Source organism: Notechis scutatus, chromosome 4 (genome assembly GCF_049901735.1).
Source record: "Notechis scutatus isolate UNSWTSFEM ecotype Mainland chromosome 4, rNotScu1.2, whole genome shotgun sequence".
Taxonomy (NCBI): domain Eukaryota; kingdom Metazoa; phylum Chordata; class Lepidosauria; order Squamata; family Elapidae; genus Notechis; species Notechis scutatus.
In genome coordinates this window covers 107,037,711-107,054,833 of record NC_142012.1, presented here as the reverse complement: position 1 = coordinate 107,054,833, position 17,123 = coordinate 107,037,711, and the positions used below count along the sequence as shown (strand labels likewise).

The 17,123-nt window shown below is 32.4% G+C and overlaps 1 protein-coding gene across 3 annotated transcripts in view; it reads left to right on the top strand.

Annotated features, from left to right (window-relative positions):
• Positions 1–17,123, top strand: part of DOCK1 (dedicator of cytokinesis 1) — a 414,443-nt gene that overhangs the window by 280,723 nt on the left and 116,597 nt on the right. For all 3 annotated transcript variants that reach the window (XM_087964320.1, XM_087964319.1, XM_087964318.1), the window contains exons 30-32: positions 1,376–1,454; positions 4,652–4,752; positions 11,964–12,022. In XM_087964320.1, coding sequence (XP_087820446.1) covers positions 1,376–1,454; positions 4,652–4,752; positions 11,964–12,022 — 239 coding nt within the window. The remainder of the gene's footprint in view (positions 1–1,375; positions 1,455–4,651; positions 4,753–11,963; positions 12,023–17,123) is intronic.

Genomic DNA, 17,123 nt, shown 5'->3' with positions numbered 1-17,123 from the left:
ATAGATAATTCAGAAAGAATTTTAGAGTCTGCCCTTTATGATTGCAATGCTTTCAGATAATGTCACGGAGTTGTATTATTTATACCTTTTAAAAAATCAGGATAGTTTACCAAGACTTTAATTGGCATGTTAGTAACATCAGTTTGAACAATCTGCTGATGAAACATTTGAAAGCAAAGGTTTCGGCATTTTCACTTTGCATCTTTGATCTTTGAAAAGAAAGGGAGAGGCTATTGCAATTCCCCCTTCTCTATTACTACTGGCATTGTCAGCTTTTTCTACCTCTTCTTAGCAGAATGGATGCTTTGCTGAATCTGAATAGGTTAGGGGAAGTCCGTAGTGGGTGGGGTGAGTTCTCAATTTGTTGCAGCCAACTCGCCACAGCCAATGTACTGCATCCAATTTGCCATGGCACAAGAATTATACTAATATTAAAGAGATGGCGGAATAGAATAATTAAAGAAAGGATGCAAAAGGAGGGACAGAATGAAATGTGAATGACAAAAGTTAAAATATTTGTTAATTTATTTTAAATAATTAAATCGAATTGTTAAATTGTTCCATCGCAACTTATCCCGCAGTGAGTTGGCCATGGCAAGTTGGCTGTGGTGAGTTAGCTACAGCAAGTTGGCCATGACGAGTTGGCCGCAGCAAGTTGGCTGTAGCTAGTTCTCCCGTTCCGCCTCAGGGGAACTCAGACCTGCCGCAGCAGTAGTGAGGAAGAGGTAGAAGTGTAATCTATCCTTGCTACTATTCTCTTCACTTGTTGCAGTCTTGCTTTGGGCTCCGGACTTCAGTTTTCTCATCATGGTGGTGAAGGAGATCTGAAAGCTTTGATTTGAGGGTCAGGGAGTTATACTTAACATTATATTACTGAATAGTAAGATTTGTTTTTGCTGAAAGCAAATCCTTTCTGGAAGGTTTTTATCCAATTATACTCTTTTTGACAAACTATGCATAAATTATACAGAAAGATAAAAGCATTTGACAGGTAGAATTTTCAAAGCACGGTTCATCAGCTATTGATTCTTAACAGGAAGACTTGTGGCTTTATGGAACAAATTTTTTTTTTGCTTTATACATAAGTAGAATTGTTGATTATCTTTCTTGATCTTATGGTAAAGAGAAATGAATTCATCCAAAAGCTTCCTGTTGTTTATCAGATTCTTCATATGCTAATTTCCTTGATTGATTCTGAAATATCTGCTTATAATTCTGTATCCTTAATAGTAGTAAAATTGCACGTATTTTGAAATTATTGCTATAGCATCTATTTTCCTGGCAGTTTTAGATTTATAACTAATTGGAATGCCAAACTTACAAAGGTATTAAAGTCTTAAATGTGTAATTATGTAATTTTCTCTTGATCTTTCAGAGTCTTTTTGCGAGCAATTAATCAGTATGCAGATATGCTGAACAAAAAATTTCTTGATCAAACCAGCTTTGAGCTACAGGTAAAATATATGCCAAATATCATTTTCCTTATTTCTAAAAGACCTTATCAATATATATTTCTGTAGTCCCCTTTTTAAAGATTCTCATTGATGTGCTATCTATATATAGCATAAGATATGGCATGTATGTAATTATTTATGATAGACTGATAATTGTATATTATAGATATATAGAGTTTATACAGATTTTTGACATAATGACAATTTGTACTTTAGTTATCCATATTATTTAAGTTATTTTTATAATAAAGTTTTGATTACAACAATAAAAGATAATACAGACTAAGCAAGAAAGAACATGTAAAAAAGCAAGGAAGAAAAAAGTAGAAAAATATCCCCCTTAAAAAAGCAATCCCCTACTTTTTTCATGACAAAGATTCCTAACTCTTTGCTGATAATTAGATTAACATGTATTCAGTTCAATATTCCATATTTCAACTCTTTAACTGTAGACAAATCAACATCTAAAAAGTGGTTTCACTTTTTAAGCTCATAGATATTCTTCACTTTAAATAGAAAGTCAATTAAATATAAAGCCAATTTAAATGATATCAGATTAGAATACATAAAACGAATGTAGGGAGAAAAGCTTAAATATCGTGTCTATTGTAATCAAAGTCACAACATGCTTTTTTTCCTTTCCAGATGTCAGTAAATCCAAAGAGAATCACCCCAAACAAGTCCCATTCAAATAATTTTCCATCTCTAAACTTTTTAACTAGATTAAAAACCACATTTAAGAAACTTAAAAGAAATCCCAGGATCCTAAAATAAAGAAAAGTCAAAAAGTTAACATGACAAAGAGGGATAATTTTGTCTTTAAAGAAAACAAGCTCACAAAAATGCAAATGGAAAGACATTTAAGTACAAAACCAGTTCAAATACTATCAGATTTGATACACAAAGCTCCATTAGTGGCTGGAGCAAGTATGACAAATTTCCTCAGCTCCTGATTCTTTCACCCTCCAGGAATTTCTGCTTTGGGGGAAGAATGATGGATTGAAGATAGCTCTACCAAAAGTAGAGCTGATGTTTGTAGCAAAAGACAGAGAGCTGACAAGTAAATTGGCTCCTTCAATCCTATCTGGATAAAGAGAGCATGTGAGATCACCCAAGTTATTCTCCATAAAGTTGCTTCACATTTATTATTTAAGAAGAAAAATTCTGAAAGGTTATTGTACCATAAACCAAATTTCAGAAAAACTTAACTGGCTTTTCTAAGCTGGGTTTTCTTTTTTAAAGCAGGTTGCCATCTTTTTGTACTGGCATATTAGTGATATTACATTGATCTTTACACATTTTAACTCTAAGACAGGTATATTTGACTGTACGGTTATTTTGTGACCTACAAAATAACTTTCTCCACATTAATTGAGTCTTTTCTCCACATTAATGTTCATATAAGCAGGTTCTTCTTCAGACTTCAAGCCTGCCTTTTCCTTCCCCTCCATGCTATTATTTCAAGATTTTCTATATTTTTGGCTTTGTAAGAAATTTACTATATCTCAGGTTTTTTTTTTTTTTTGAATAAGGCATTTAATGAAGTGCAAAAATCTCTAAGTGGATTTGCAAGCCAAAACATCCCAAAAATCTGCAGCTGCCTCTTGAAAATTCTGTTGAATATTTTCTACCAGACAAAATACAAATACAAATGGGTCAAACTGTCTATTTTCATCAACTGAGAGAGAGTTGGAAGTTTTGTATGTTAGCAAAATGATCTTTAAGGTTGTAGTCTTGAATTTTTTAAAAACAGTAATAATCATAGTATAGAATGGAGCCAGGAACTGATTTAAACTCAAAAGGACATCACCATGAGCCATTGTGGTGCGGTAGTTAGAATGCAATACTGCAGGCTACTTCTGCTGGCTGCTGACTGTGGCTGGAGTTCAGCAATTCAATTCTCACTGGCTCAAGATTAACTCATCCTTCCGAGATCGGTAAAATGAGGACCCAGACTATGGGGGCCAATATGCTGACTCTGTAAGCCGCTTATTCTGTAAAGCACTATGAAGCGGTATATAAGTCTAAGTGCTATTGCTATTGCTTTTAAGGCAAGTTGGTTTCATAATACAGGAACCTGTTGGGATTTCTTTATTTTAATCAAGCAAAAATAAGGTCACGTGTCAACTTGTAAAACATTTCCATGCCTGTTTCCAAGTTGCCATAAGAAAGAGGGTGGGGGGGAACCTGAAGGAGCATATGGCAAATGAATTTAGAAGCATATTCCAACCTTATCTCAGAAAGATTGTAGCTAAGTTACTGGAGCTTTTGCCTGCGAAATTCCTTAACTGGAGAACGTGATTGATGACACCAAGACCTTGAATGTGCTTAATTGGAGAATCTGATTTATGACACATGGGGGGGGGGGGAGGGGGAAAACAGGGTCACAGGTCACTGTAAATTAACGTATGCCAGAGTTGGCTTTATACAGGTCATGCCAGTATGTAGCTCCTAATAAATTCTTTGAAATTTTTTGAAGTTTGGCTCGAGGCTCATGATTTAATTAGGACAATTGCTGGAATCCTGACAGCTTGTTTTATGTAATATAATTTGTTCAGATACTCCATTGAATAATGTTTCCAAAGCCAAATTTTTCTCAAAAAACACACTTAAAATATAATCTTCAACCTTGTGTGCTATATGATTTTATTCCCTTAATATTCAATAGAACAATAAAGAACACCTCTCTTCTTTTGGGAGACTCTCAAACTATATTAAAGAAGATTTTTAAAGAGGTTTTTTTTTTCATTTTCAATATAATATAAATAAATACAAATTCCTTTTCTGTTTTACTTGATTTCAGTATGTCTAGACAAGCACATTTCTTTAATAAATATTTATTTGTTAAATTTATTTGTTGCCTATCCTGCTGTGGAACCACTCTGTGTCCTAAAGGAAGAAATGAACAGAAGTGTAAACCAAACAAAAGTTGATAACAAAAGATGGACAGGTAGAGAGCAGAGAGCAAGTGGGGAGGTAGAGTCTATCATCAATCTAGCAGCCACCTCCAGCATGGAACTCCCCCAATGCAACAATACACAAAGATTCTATTAATAAACATCCAATAGCTTGATGTTTTCTTAATATATACACTATATTAATATGCACAATATAAATTACATCTTTGCTAACTTACCTGTATCAATATATTTCAGTATGAAAATGTTGACAGTTTTCACATTTTTTGCAATTTTCAGCTTTGGAACAACTATTTTCATCTTGCTGTTGCTTTTCTTACCCAAGAGTCATTACAACTGGAAAATTTTTCAAGTGCTAAAAGATGCAAAATACTTAACAAGTAAGTTATATGTCAGATAAAAATCATGAATAGGAACTTGAAAGTTTATTAGCATAATATTACTTGAAATGCTCAGAAAACTCAAGACAGGTTGACAAGTAATCATAGTAAGTTGAAAGATTAAATTTGAAACTATGATTCAAGTATTTATCATATTTTTAGCATCAAGCTAGGACTCAAAATTAAAGTATAAAGCAAACATTTACCTTACGTCATATCAATGGGATCAAAATGCTCCAAAATTACCATTAGAAAACGCAATTTTAATCCTCTATTTTTTCTATTCATTTTAATCTCATTTTAACATTAGTTTACATTGCTATAATATTAAAGAACTTATAATGTGTAGATAATGGAAATTTTGTATGATGGCTACATTAAACTCTTTGATTAGAGGAAAACAATAACTATATTTATTACTGATGGAAAACCATTATATTTACTGCTTTTACTCTTTATAAGTTTGTGTTAGTTTTTATAAAATAGTTTTGTAAAACTTGCAACAAAACACATATAATAAAAGTTCTTGTAGCTAATTTTGAGATTAATTTTAATGTGAATAAATCTCAGACATTTGTCATAAAGCTTTTTCTAGCTTTAGAGGAGTAGTTTACAGATTTTATTTAAAATTTCATAGTTTTAAAACTCATATATAAATTTCAGTGGATTGAATTTCAATATTTATTTATTTTCTTTTTTATTTGTCATTTTTTAAATTGTTCCTTTCCCTCATATTTGTACTTTGGGTGATGTACAAATAAATATTTAAACCAGTTAAAATTATATAAAATTTTAAAAGAGTCAAGTGATGTTAGAAATGATTTAAAAGGTGGTGGCTGGGCTTTCAGGGCAGTAACCTACTCTACGGCTGTGTGCTTCTCCATGCACCCCAAGCAAGACCACAGAGTGGGGGCCCACATCTCCAGGAGAAGAATGTCTACAGAGACAATACGTCTTTCCATTCCCAATAGGATTTTGTGTATACAAAGATTTTTGATATAACGAGGTCTATATTCATACTGTGTTGCATATTATTTCCACTGTTTCCCTTTCTCTCTCTGTCCCTCTTCTCCTCATAGATTTTTAGAGTGGTTGTAAATACAGACTTATACTCCCCTTCTTTTTTCTTTTAGAAGTGAACAACATGGAACTTTATCCATGTTTAATCCATTCTTTCAGTCTAGCCCTCTCAATCCTGCCCCCTCACAGAGTTGTTGTTGGAAAAATAGGAGGAGATATGTGCCTCACTGAATTATTTAAAATAAAGTTGAGATAAGATAGATATGTAGGTAGGTAGGTAGGTTGGTTTTTGGATCCAAGCAATAATTCTGTCACTAATAGAGTACCAAAAATGTTAAATAAAAAGATGTTTATGAATTTGCAGATAACAACCAGCTTGTAGCATATAAGCATATGCTTGTAACAATAAACATTTTTATAGTAGTTATGCCAATTTGCCAGCATCAGAGATATGAACATACAGTACTGTAGAGATACATGTTTGCATAATGCCTTGTTCATAATTCATTACAAACTTCCATATTGACATTGATGCAGCTCGTTACACCTTTGGAAAGGTAAAAATCTAATCTAATGAGATATTAATAATTGGACTAGTGAACTAGTATTTTCTGTGATCGAGGCAGCCTTCCCCTAAGCTTAAACCAGTGGTGTTATTAAATGGAATGATGTAGCAAAGGCCTTTGTAACACCGCAAGCCCTATCTGTTTTTGTTTATCCAAAAATCCAGGCTGTGTAGAAACAAATTCAAGCTTACAACTTCTGTTGGTCACTTTCTGCATTTAAAGCTTCACTTATTCACACATTTATGAAGCTCAGATTTTAACAAATCAGTATTTCCATTCCAGAAAATTTGAAGCAAGAAGCCCACTGTGTAAAGTACCTCATTTGGTTTGATGGCACCAAAATACAAGTTCCCGTTCACTGTTATACTTTCTAACAAGCCTCGGCAAGCCCCAGCTTGCTCTGGTAACTTTTCCTGGCATGTTTTTATTTGACTGCCATTACCTCAAGCAATTCTCATGGGAACAATCTTTTTTGAGAGAGAATGAACTGACTTGTTCCAGTGGCTTCAATTTTGCTGTTTCCACATTCCACATAAGCAAAATTCTTTGTGAACAATTCCCTTAGGTGTTCTGCCATTATGTGTTCTGCCATTTGTGGCTTTATACAAACTGCACAAAGTAGATAGATATTCAGAAAGACGAATGGACAGTCACATATCAAGCAAGTAACTAGTTTCGATGTTCCCAGCTCTATCGCTGATTTCTGAAGATTGGATCGAGAAAATGCAAGCATGTATGTGTTTAAATGGTCTGTAGAATGTGCGAATATAGTTCCATAATGGTTTTGCTTAGATTTTTGTTTCAGCAAAAGGTAAATGTATAAATTTGAAAATAACATACTATTTTAAATTAACAAGACTTATGATTAGAATACTTAAATAGATTAAAAATACAGTACTCTCCTGGATAAGAGAGATTGTTACAAACATTACTGTTCTCGTTAACCTTCTAGATTACACATCAGTTTCTACCCAAACTTAGAATATAGCAAGACATTCAAGGTACTTATCCTCATATCCAGTACCTGTTTTATTTAGAGAACTCTCCTAGCCTCTCAGTCACAGATGGCAGCCTTCATTTCCTGCCAGTCGCTAAGATGACAGCTTCAGGGAGTTGATGCTCAGCTGTCAGCATGCTGTTTTCCCCTCCTTATTTCTTTTCTAAACATAGGAGGTTTCCTCAGTATATTTTACCACATAGCTTTAATCACTAAATCAAAATTCAGTGGGAAATTTTTATTTTACTAAGTAACAAGCAAGTAAAGTAAATGCACACAGAAGCTAAAAATCATTTCCGGTTTCAAATACAAGATGCATTTGATTCCTAAACATTTCTAAGAACCCCCATACTGCATAGCTGTTTTTATTCAAAGTTCCATGTGTGTGTGTGTGTGTGTGTGTGTGTGTGTGTGTGTATGTATACACACACACACACACACACACACATATATAAAACTTGGCAATGAGATTGCATATCAATGTAATAAATACATAAATAAATAGTCAAGATCTTTTATCCTCTCAGGAAATCGGGATCCTTTCTTCTGGTGTGCCCCTTTCCAACACATAAACACCAATGCTTAAGTTGACATATTCAGCCACCTTATAATCATAGGCTAATAATATATAGTTTTTCACTCAATCTGCTTGGTACTGGTAGAGTATTAATCTCTATGTTTTCTTCTTGTTATTGTAATTTCTTAATTTTGGCCTTATTAACAATATCTTGGCATCCATTAAAAATAAAAATCCCTGAACTAGTGTTCTTCATATACTGTAATATCAATATGCCAGCTCTAGCAGCTGACCTGACATGGTTTGGGTTTATAGCAAAACTAGCCTCTCTGTATCAAGGCCCTCAAAGTGCCCCACTTGGTTTCTTCCAATTCTTTTCTCTCTGCCTAGAGACTTACAATAAGAGAGTCCAGGTTTCATCATTGTGCCACGGAGTCCAACTAACTTGGCTCCTGAGTACACTTCCAGTCCTCTCTGTTGCTATGCTTTGTCATGTTGCCATGTCTGGATGTGTTATGATGATTTTTTTCAAATAGAATGATTTCCACTGCCCTGACTTTCTCAGCCAATTGAGAACAGTTGGCAGGTGTGTTTATGTGTGCATAAAAATAAAAGCAGGTCTGTAAATTATAGTAAAGAGTCTACAACAAATAGAATATGTACAGAAAGTGCTTATAGCGGAGAAAATACGGCGACACTCAGATTGAAAATCAAAATGCTTACCTTGTTCTGGTTTAATTCTGAATGAGATTTCTTCCTATGATTCTGGTTCAAGCTCAGGGTCATGATCCATGTATTTGACCTGAATTAGTTTAATTAAAGCTTATGCCATAAAATGTAAATTATGTAGATTGCAGTGTTGTCTTCTAAAATCAAACAGAACAAATTATTTGGTTTAATTTGAATTGTTTATAGTGTCCTAGTTATCTTCCTCAAATCATTGCATTTGGGTTATATAAACTCCCACACAGAATTATTTTGTTAATAAACATTTCTAGTACAATACAGGAATTAGAGAAGACTGGTATAATAAGATGGCTTGCAATACCTAAATAAATAAATAAGTGGTTATTTGTTTGAAAGTGATAAATGAGTGATTATTTGATAAATAATTGGATATTTGCAAATGATTATATTTACAACTAAGAATAAGAAAGTATTAAAAGCAGATGTCTATAAGCAATGAATTAAAGTTAAATTGTATGGAAATCAATAAAAGAATGTGGTTAAAGCAAAATGTATATATGCTTATGTGGAAAACACCTATACTACATCATTGTGATTTAAATCAACACTATATTCAATATCAAATGCTCTTATTGATTTAAAATTAAAATTCAAAGTTTTATTTTGAACTTTTTTCTCTCCGTAAGCATAAAATGCCAATATGTTTTATAGGAAATGTATTAGATTCTGTTGGTATAAAATATCAGTTTTAGCATTATTAATCTTTATAATATCAATCGAGTTGTATAAATAAATACTTGAAACATAACATCAAAGTTATCAAAGTCCAAATGAGGAACTTTACTAGTTCTCAATGAAAAGTAGCTCTATACTTTTTTCTCCTGTAAGAGATTTACCCATTTCACACACAATGCTGTCTGTCTGTCTGTTTGTCTGAATGGCATGGTGGCCTAGTGATGAAGATGCTCACCTCCCACTCCAAAAGTTGAGAGTTCAATCCTAGGTAGCGGCAGATGTTTGTCTCCTAGGGCACAAAGAAAAAATATCTGCTGTGAACTCCATGTGGCATCAGGAAGGGCATCTGGCCAATAAACACCCAGTCGCCCAACTCTACCCTGAGTTAAGGGAGTACAGGGCTGTAAAAAGGAAAGTTTTAAAAATGTATTTATCGCATTTCTGAATCACCCACCTTCCTCAAATAGGGACTCAGGGGAGAATACAACCCGTAGATGGACCTTTTTGAACCATAACTAAAATGGTTACTAACTCATTCTCAGTTCAAGCAAGTGCTTAAAAAGAAGAGATCCTGGGGCTTTCCAGAATATTAGAAGCAAGGGGGTAGTGTCATTGTTTGAGACAATCACAGAGAATGTTTCTCAAATCAAAGTGAATCCCGATATAACCCAGTGCTAGGGCTTTGCAGGTGATAACCCACACTTTGAATTAGACCCAGAACCCGACAATCAGTGCAAAACCTCACCCATTATGCCTTAACTTTCTGGTTTGACAAATTGAGGCTACCATGCCTTTTTAAAAAACAAAATACAATTAAAGTAAAATAGGTATTCAGTATAAATACCTTGCTTAGTCATTATTATCAGTAACTACGTCTTCCTACTGCACTAGTGGTTTCAGTTACCAAAAAAAGAGGTTTGATATATAGTTCATATTAATGCATGGGGTTTAGAGAATACATGTAGAGAATACATAAGCTCTAATGTACATATCTGCTGTAGATAACAATATGTTGAGTGATCTTATTCAGAGATTTCATGTAAATGCTGAACACCTTGAGGGTTTCTACAATGTATAAATACCAGGATATCTGATGATAGACTATTTTCATTCTGAATTTTGAGCCCAGGAAATTAAAGGTCCCTAAACTAATGGGAAAAGGCACTTTTGACCATTTTATGATTTACCTGTTGTTTTTCAGATTTTTTTTCATCAGTATTTTTATACTAATTGATCTTACTACAATATTTATATTCTTATTTCCCCAGAAGCATATCTTCTAGGAGACATCATCAACTTTTCATTTTCTAATTATTCCCAAAACATGTTAAAAACCATCGTGCAATTTTTCTGTAATACTCATTACCATTACTCAACTGAAACTTGAGATCTATATTTTGAAACCGTTTGTCCCAAATTATTTTTTCCATCGTCGAATGTCATTTCCCCAACAAACCAGATTTGGTTGTTTTATACCAGTGTTTTGGCAGGAGCAGTTCCACTAGATTCCAGATTCACAAACTAACAATTACAAATTGCTCTCTTACCGACAGGCTATGCCCAGATTAAGCCCTTGGGCATAATTACCCCTAGTTTTAGAACCAGTGCTCTAGATGTCATCTGTATGTTTAAGGTTATGGATAGTCATCCATCACTTAGTCCGAGACAGCCAAAAGCTGAAAACAAAGGATGTGTTCACCTGAATTTAATTTCCCCTCCATATAAATTATAGGCCTTGAGGTTCATTTAATTTTGTCTTACAGAAATATGTAACTTTCCTCACTAAATAAATGAGCAAGTATATTTTTACTCATTTGTTTAATTGGGTTCTCTTTATCTGGTTTTAGGACTTGTGAAGAGAATTTACCAGACTTTAGATTATATGTATGCAGATATATTTAACTTTCAAAAGGGTTCACAAACTTTTAAGCCGCACTGTATATCCATCTCTTTTTTTTAAATGCAACATATAATAAAATAATATTCTATTTTGGTTTATTTTCTGGTAGCTTTCCAGACACCATATATTTAATTTCACTGTACTGTCTCAGCAGATGTCATGGTTGCTTTTTAAAAAAATAACTTTATAATTAATGTGATTGGATCTTCTTGATTCCTGCTATTTATCGTTTGTCATTTTCTACATTCCATATATGCTAAAATAAGCTAAACATAAAATATTCCCTAAGGGTACTGAATTTATTTTATTCAGATATCAGAGACTGAAAAATTAAAAATACTTTCATTAATCTACACAGCCACCTTAGATTCACAATCAGTTATGCAATATGCCCGTGAAAATCCACAGGAGAAATGTTTACAGAAAAATCAGTACCCACTGGAATTCTTTTTCCCTTTAAGAAAAGTTGTGAAATACAGATGTTACAGTAGGATCTGGGATGCATGAATTTAGAAAATTTTTATTTATTAATTATTTAAATAATTTTCTTTCTGTATGGTTTATGAATGTCAATGTATTGTTTGCTTATATTTTTCCTGTTCTTAACAGTGGAAATATTACTTAACAAATTGAGAAACCTGACATTATTCAAAGTTATAAAATGAAATTTAGTTCTAAATGCTACTTGTTTTGACAGGGAGTTAACCCCTATCAAAACTATTAAAAATATTAAAGAATTTTAATAAAAAGTATTAAAAGAATTTTAATAAAAATTTGTACTTTCTCTAGGTATGGTGATATGAGAAGACAAATTGGTTTTGAGATTCGGGATATGTGGTATAATCTGGGTAAGAATCACAATATTTGATCCTTAGATATATTGCTTTTGTGAATTTATTCTTGATTTACAAATTTTGTGAATATATAATTGCATATTTATTTCTGTATTACTCTGTAAATATGTAGTTGACATATAGAAAATATAAATACAATAGGCTTTTTATTGTTATGGCTTGTGTGGCAAAACCATTGACAGAGAATTTTGATGTGACAGATTACAGTAGTTTATATCCATTAACTAATTTCCAAAATTACCTTTCCTGAAATTTATTCATTAGTATACAGGATGAACAGTTCTTTTGAGCTGTAGGAGATTGCAATCTAATATTAATCTTGGCTTTGTTTTTAAGTATTTAAAATATATAACTGTTTCTTTTTTTCCCTTTGTTGCTTCAAGTTCATTGGTATCCTTAAGTCTATTGAATGACGATACTATTTATAAATATTATAGAAAGCATATAACACTTAAAGGAAACAATATTTAAATTTATAGATTTTGGTGAAAAGGCTTTATTCTAACACATTTTTCTTATAATGTTCTTTATTATTTTATTCACTACCTGGAATGTACTTCTTTCATAACTTGAATATATCTCTAGAACCGTGATAAAAAAAAAATTTATTTAAAAAAAAAAAAAAAAAAAAAAAAAAAATTAAAAAAAAAAAAAAAAAATAAAAAAAAAAAAAAAAAAAAAAAAAAAAAAAAAAAAAAAAAAAAAAAAAAAAAAAAAAAAAAAAAAAAAAAAAAAAAAAAAAAAAAAAAAAAAAAAAAAAAAAAAAAAAAAAAAAAAAAAATAAAAAAAAAAAATTAAAATTTAAAAAAAATTTAAAAAAAAAAAAAAAAAATAAAAAAAAAAAAAAAAAAAAAAAAAAAAAAAAAAAAAAAAAAAAAAAAAAAAAAAAAATAAAAAAAAAAAAAAAAAAAAATTAAAAAATAAAAATTAAAAAATTAAATTAAAAAAAATTAAAAAAATTTAAAATAAAAAATAAAAAAAAAAAATAAAAAAAAAAATATTAAAAAAAAAAAAAAAAAAAAAAAAAAATTAAAAAAAAAATAATTTGGAAAGAGACAGAGGACAAACACGTCATGATTGTTAAATGCTAAACCTTTCCACATTTTGTGCCAAAATGCTTGATGGTGTCCATCAGCCTGCACCTTCAGCAGTGCATATAATTGAAATATCGATCTCTAAGAATTATAAAGTAACTATTGCTTTTTTTGACATTCACCTAAATGTTGCTGAATCAATCTATTGTTTTTAGTATCATCGAAAAGTAAATAACCTTTATGTGTGCAGGATGGATGTTCGGAGGGCATGTTCTATTTCGAATTAGGAATTCTATAGTAATAGAGAAAATATCTGTTCTAGAAGAAACTTTGTTGAACGGTGGAAAAGCGAGACCCCTTCAGAACTTCTGATTATTTTCTTTTCTCGGTTAATAGTGATCAAAAAGCAAACAGTCATAGTATAAACATTGAAACCTGATCTTGAAAACAAACGAACACCTTCAGATTCCTAGAATCATTGCACCTTGCGATGCTATTTGTTGTTACTGGTTACCTTTATCTTGATAATAATTACATTGCTTAGAATTAAGTCTTTTGATTAAATGAATCAAACCTGTTCAGGAGATCAGGTTCACATAAGTAAACAATAAGAAACACACAAAAATAGATATGGGGGAGGTTTGCAGAAATGTGAAAAAGTACAGTACAGAAAGTGGAAAGTGTGGGCTTGTCCTGAAGCAGAAGAATGGATATGAAACAGATTGTTCAATGATATATTCTGTCAATCTTATAAAATATTCCTAAAAAGCTGACAATTGGTGGCTGCTTATTTTTTTTTCTTCTTTCTGAAGACTGGGATATACCTGGTCTTTTTTGTTAGGTGTTAAGTATACTTACTGTACATGATTTTAAGATAAAATAATATAGCTATCTTTAAGTTGCACAGTGTTGTTATATAATTAATGAAATTTATGATACAAACTTGAGAACAGTTTGGTTAAAGCTCCCAGCTTGAAATTGGGAGGCCATGAGTTCTTATCCTGCCTTAGACATGAAGCCAACTGGGTAATTTTGGGCCAGTCACTCTCCTCAATGCTAAATAAAAGGCAAATGCACACTACTTCTCACAATCCTGCTTTAAAAAAAAAACCTCCAAGTAGTCACCAGGACTCAAGACTAATTGCCTCTTTGGGAACTTCCCAAAGAGTTCGAGAATAGGAAGGTGAAAAAAGAAAAAGAAAGAAGGGTCAAGATTAGGGAGGGAGGGAGGAAAGGAAGGAAGGAAGGAAGGAAGGAAGGAAGGAAGGAAGGAAGGAAGGAAGGAAGGAAGGAAGGAAGGATTAAAACACAACTTCCTGATGGTGCAAGTTATTAATTTATGGAACAACGTGTTTCGAGTTCTCATTTGCCAGAGTTTTTAAAAAGTCTAGCTGGTAATCTGTCAGGATTTCCTGATTTGGATGGGATGAATTTATATTTGAGGTTTCATCCAATTATAAGCTTTTAGTTATTCAAAATACTGAATCTCTCTAAGCTGCACTGGAGGAGCCTTAAGCAGGAGTTCTGTAATTGCGCTATGATTTACTTGAAGTGCAGAATACAGCAGGATTTTTATGTCATTCATTCCTTTTTAATTATATTATGTCAGTTAATACTGAATTTGGGATGTCTGGTGTTTCAGATGGCTTCTCTTCTCTATAATAATTTCTCGTCAGTTTTGTTCAGGCACCCTCCTTTGGCAGAACAGCACAGGATTTTGTAAATGTCCTTCCGTTCACTTCATCTTGGCATTTTTCAAAGGCAATCTCTCTAAATCATTGTAAGACTATTGCCCTTCATAAAGTTTATCCTCGGCATTACTTTTTATGAAGAACAGGTCTTGTATGAATGCTGAAAGGTTACACGAGCTTTGCTCCTATTGGTATTTTAAATTGGAATCTCATTATTTTTTGTGATCTTGAACAATTGTTATTTGGATTGTTATTTTGGTTTTAATTCTTGTAGACCATCCAAAGTCATCGTTATAAGACAGGGGGTAAAAGAAATTGCATATACAAACATGTATATATATGGCATGGTTTGCAGATATTTTTATTTTTCATTCATTTTTTTTGCAAACATTAGCATTTTCATTCATCACTGATTTGAACAAAAAGACCATATGAGTTTACCTTCCATGTTTTCTCCTTTTTAGGGAAAACATGATGTTATTTCTTCACCTAATCATTAAATGTGTAGTAACATCATCCATGGGTCTATTATGCCCTCATGGGTTTCTAACTTAATTTTGCACTCAGTTTATTACTCATCTTCAACCAGAACTTCAGTTTTCAAAGTGTTGACCTAACAGATTTGACATAATATCAAGTTGATGATATTATATAAATCTATTTTTCAGATAGAGGCAGTATTGCTATTTTCAATATTTACGGAAAGACAGTTGAATAATCCTAATACAGTAATCGATGAAAGAGTACCGTGAACTAATTATTGACATTTGATCTACAACTTCCCTGCCTTAATACTGTCAAGATCATAATTAGTAAGCTGGAAAAAGACATTCTGGAAGAAATTTAAAATTCACAGCCACTATAAGTAATTGGATATTACTGCTGGTTGCAGAAGATTGAGTGTTAAATTTGCCGCTCTGCCTGTCACTTTTTTTTAAGCATGTAGGAGGAATGTGAATATAAAATTAGTTGTTTTTAGGCTATTCCTGGCTTCTGGGAATAGAGGAAGAGTCTAGCATTGACTGTATATAATTCTTAGTGCAAATTATTGAATGGTGATATCTATGTAGCCTTGAAGCCTAACAGTATATGTCATCTGAACATGTCCAAGATTAATAAGGTACAGTGTTATGAACTAACACTAGAGTACTATAAAAGACAAGGAGGAGTTTATCTTACTGTCAAAATTGAATGACTGTGCCTAAGGACAATATATAGGAACTATACGCCAACATGACTTTTTTCCCCAAGTCTTTTCGATTTTCTAGTCTCCCATAACTAAAGCTAATAGGCATATTTGCAATGTGTGTAGGTGAGTGTGTGTGTGTGTGTGTGTGTGTGTGTGTGATGGATTTATTTATTTATCCATACTGTTCCTAACCAGCATTTTTTTTCTTCACTAACAAAATACTATCATTGAACACAATAATAAAATAAAAGCAATGAAATAATTGATTACAAACTTAAGATATATTCAAAATTATATATGGGAGTTGTTGGTAGTCAGGAAGCACACACATTTAATAAACAAATACAAATAATTTTTAAACATTCTAAAACAGGACCAGACCAGATCACAATTCAGTTTTTGTTTATCCCAAACCTCTCCATAACTAAACAAAAAGATATCTCTCAAGTTAGCACTTGATCACTTTCCAGCACTCCTATGAGATAAGCAGGCACTTATGAAGAACATGCACCATCTAATATTTAAAACAAACAGGATGTTTTTTTTATATCATTAGGTAAAAAGATTACCAAGTAGTAAACTGGTAATAAAGTTATTCCAACATCCTTGGGCAATAAAGCTAAAAATTCTGACAATTCATTTTTATTTACATCAACATAAACCAGCCCTGTCACAATTTGTGACTCTGACTGATATAATAAAAAGAAAATAAAGAATAACAAAAACAGATACCATACTACATCAATACAAGACTATTTCTTTATCTACTTATTCATTTATTACTGCTAATCTACCATTTTTGCTAAATGCACAGGAAAAGAATCAATCCATGAATTGCACCCCAGAAGCTTACTGAGAGGCAGTGTAGCTGAAAAGTTACAATGTTTTCTGGGTGCACTGAGGCACATCCTGGACCAGCTGTAGTTTTCAGATGGTCTTCAAGAGCAGCCCCATGTAGAATGTACTGCAAAAATTCAACCAGGAAATGACTAAAGCATGAGTAACCGCGAACAGATATTCCCAATCCAGAAACAGGTGCAACTGATTCATAAAAAGAAACCCACAAAAGTGTTATAAAGGTCCTTCTAGCCACAACTGCCACCTGCTTTCCAACAGGAGCCGCAACTCAGGACAACCTCCAAATTAAGTATAACATTCAGTAGGGAAGTATAATCCTATCT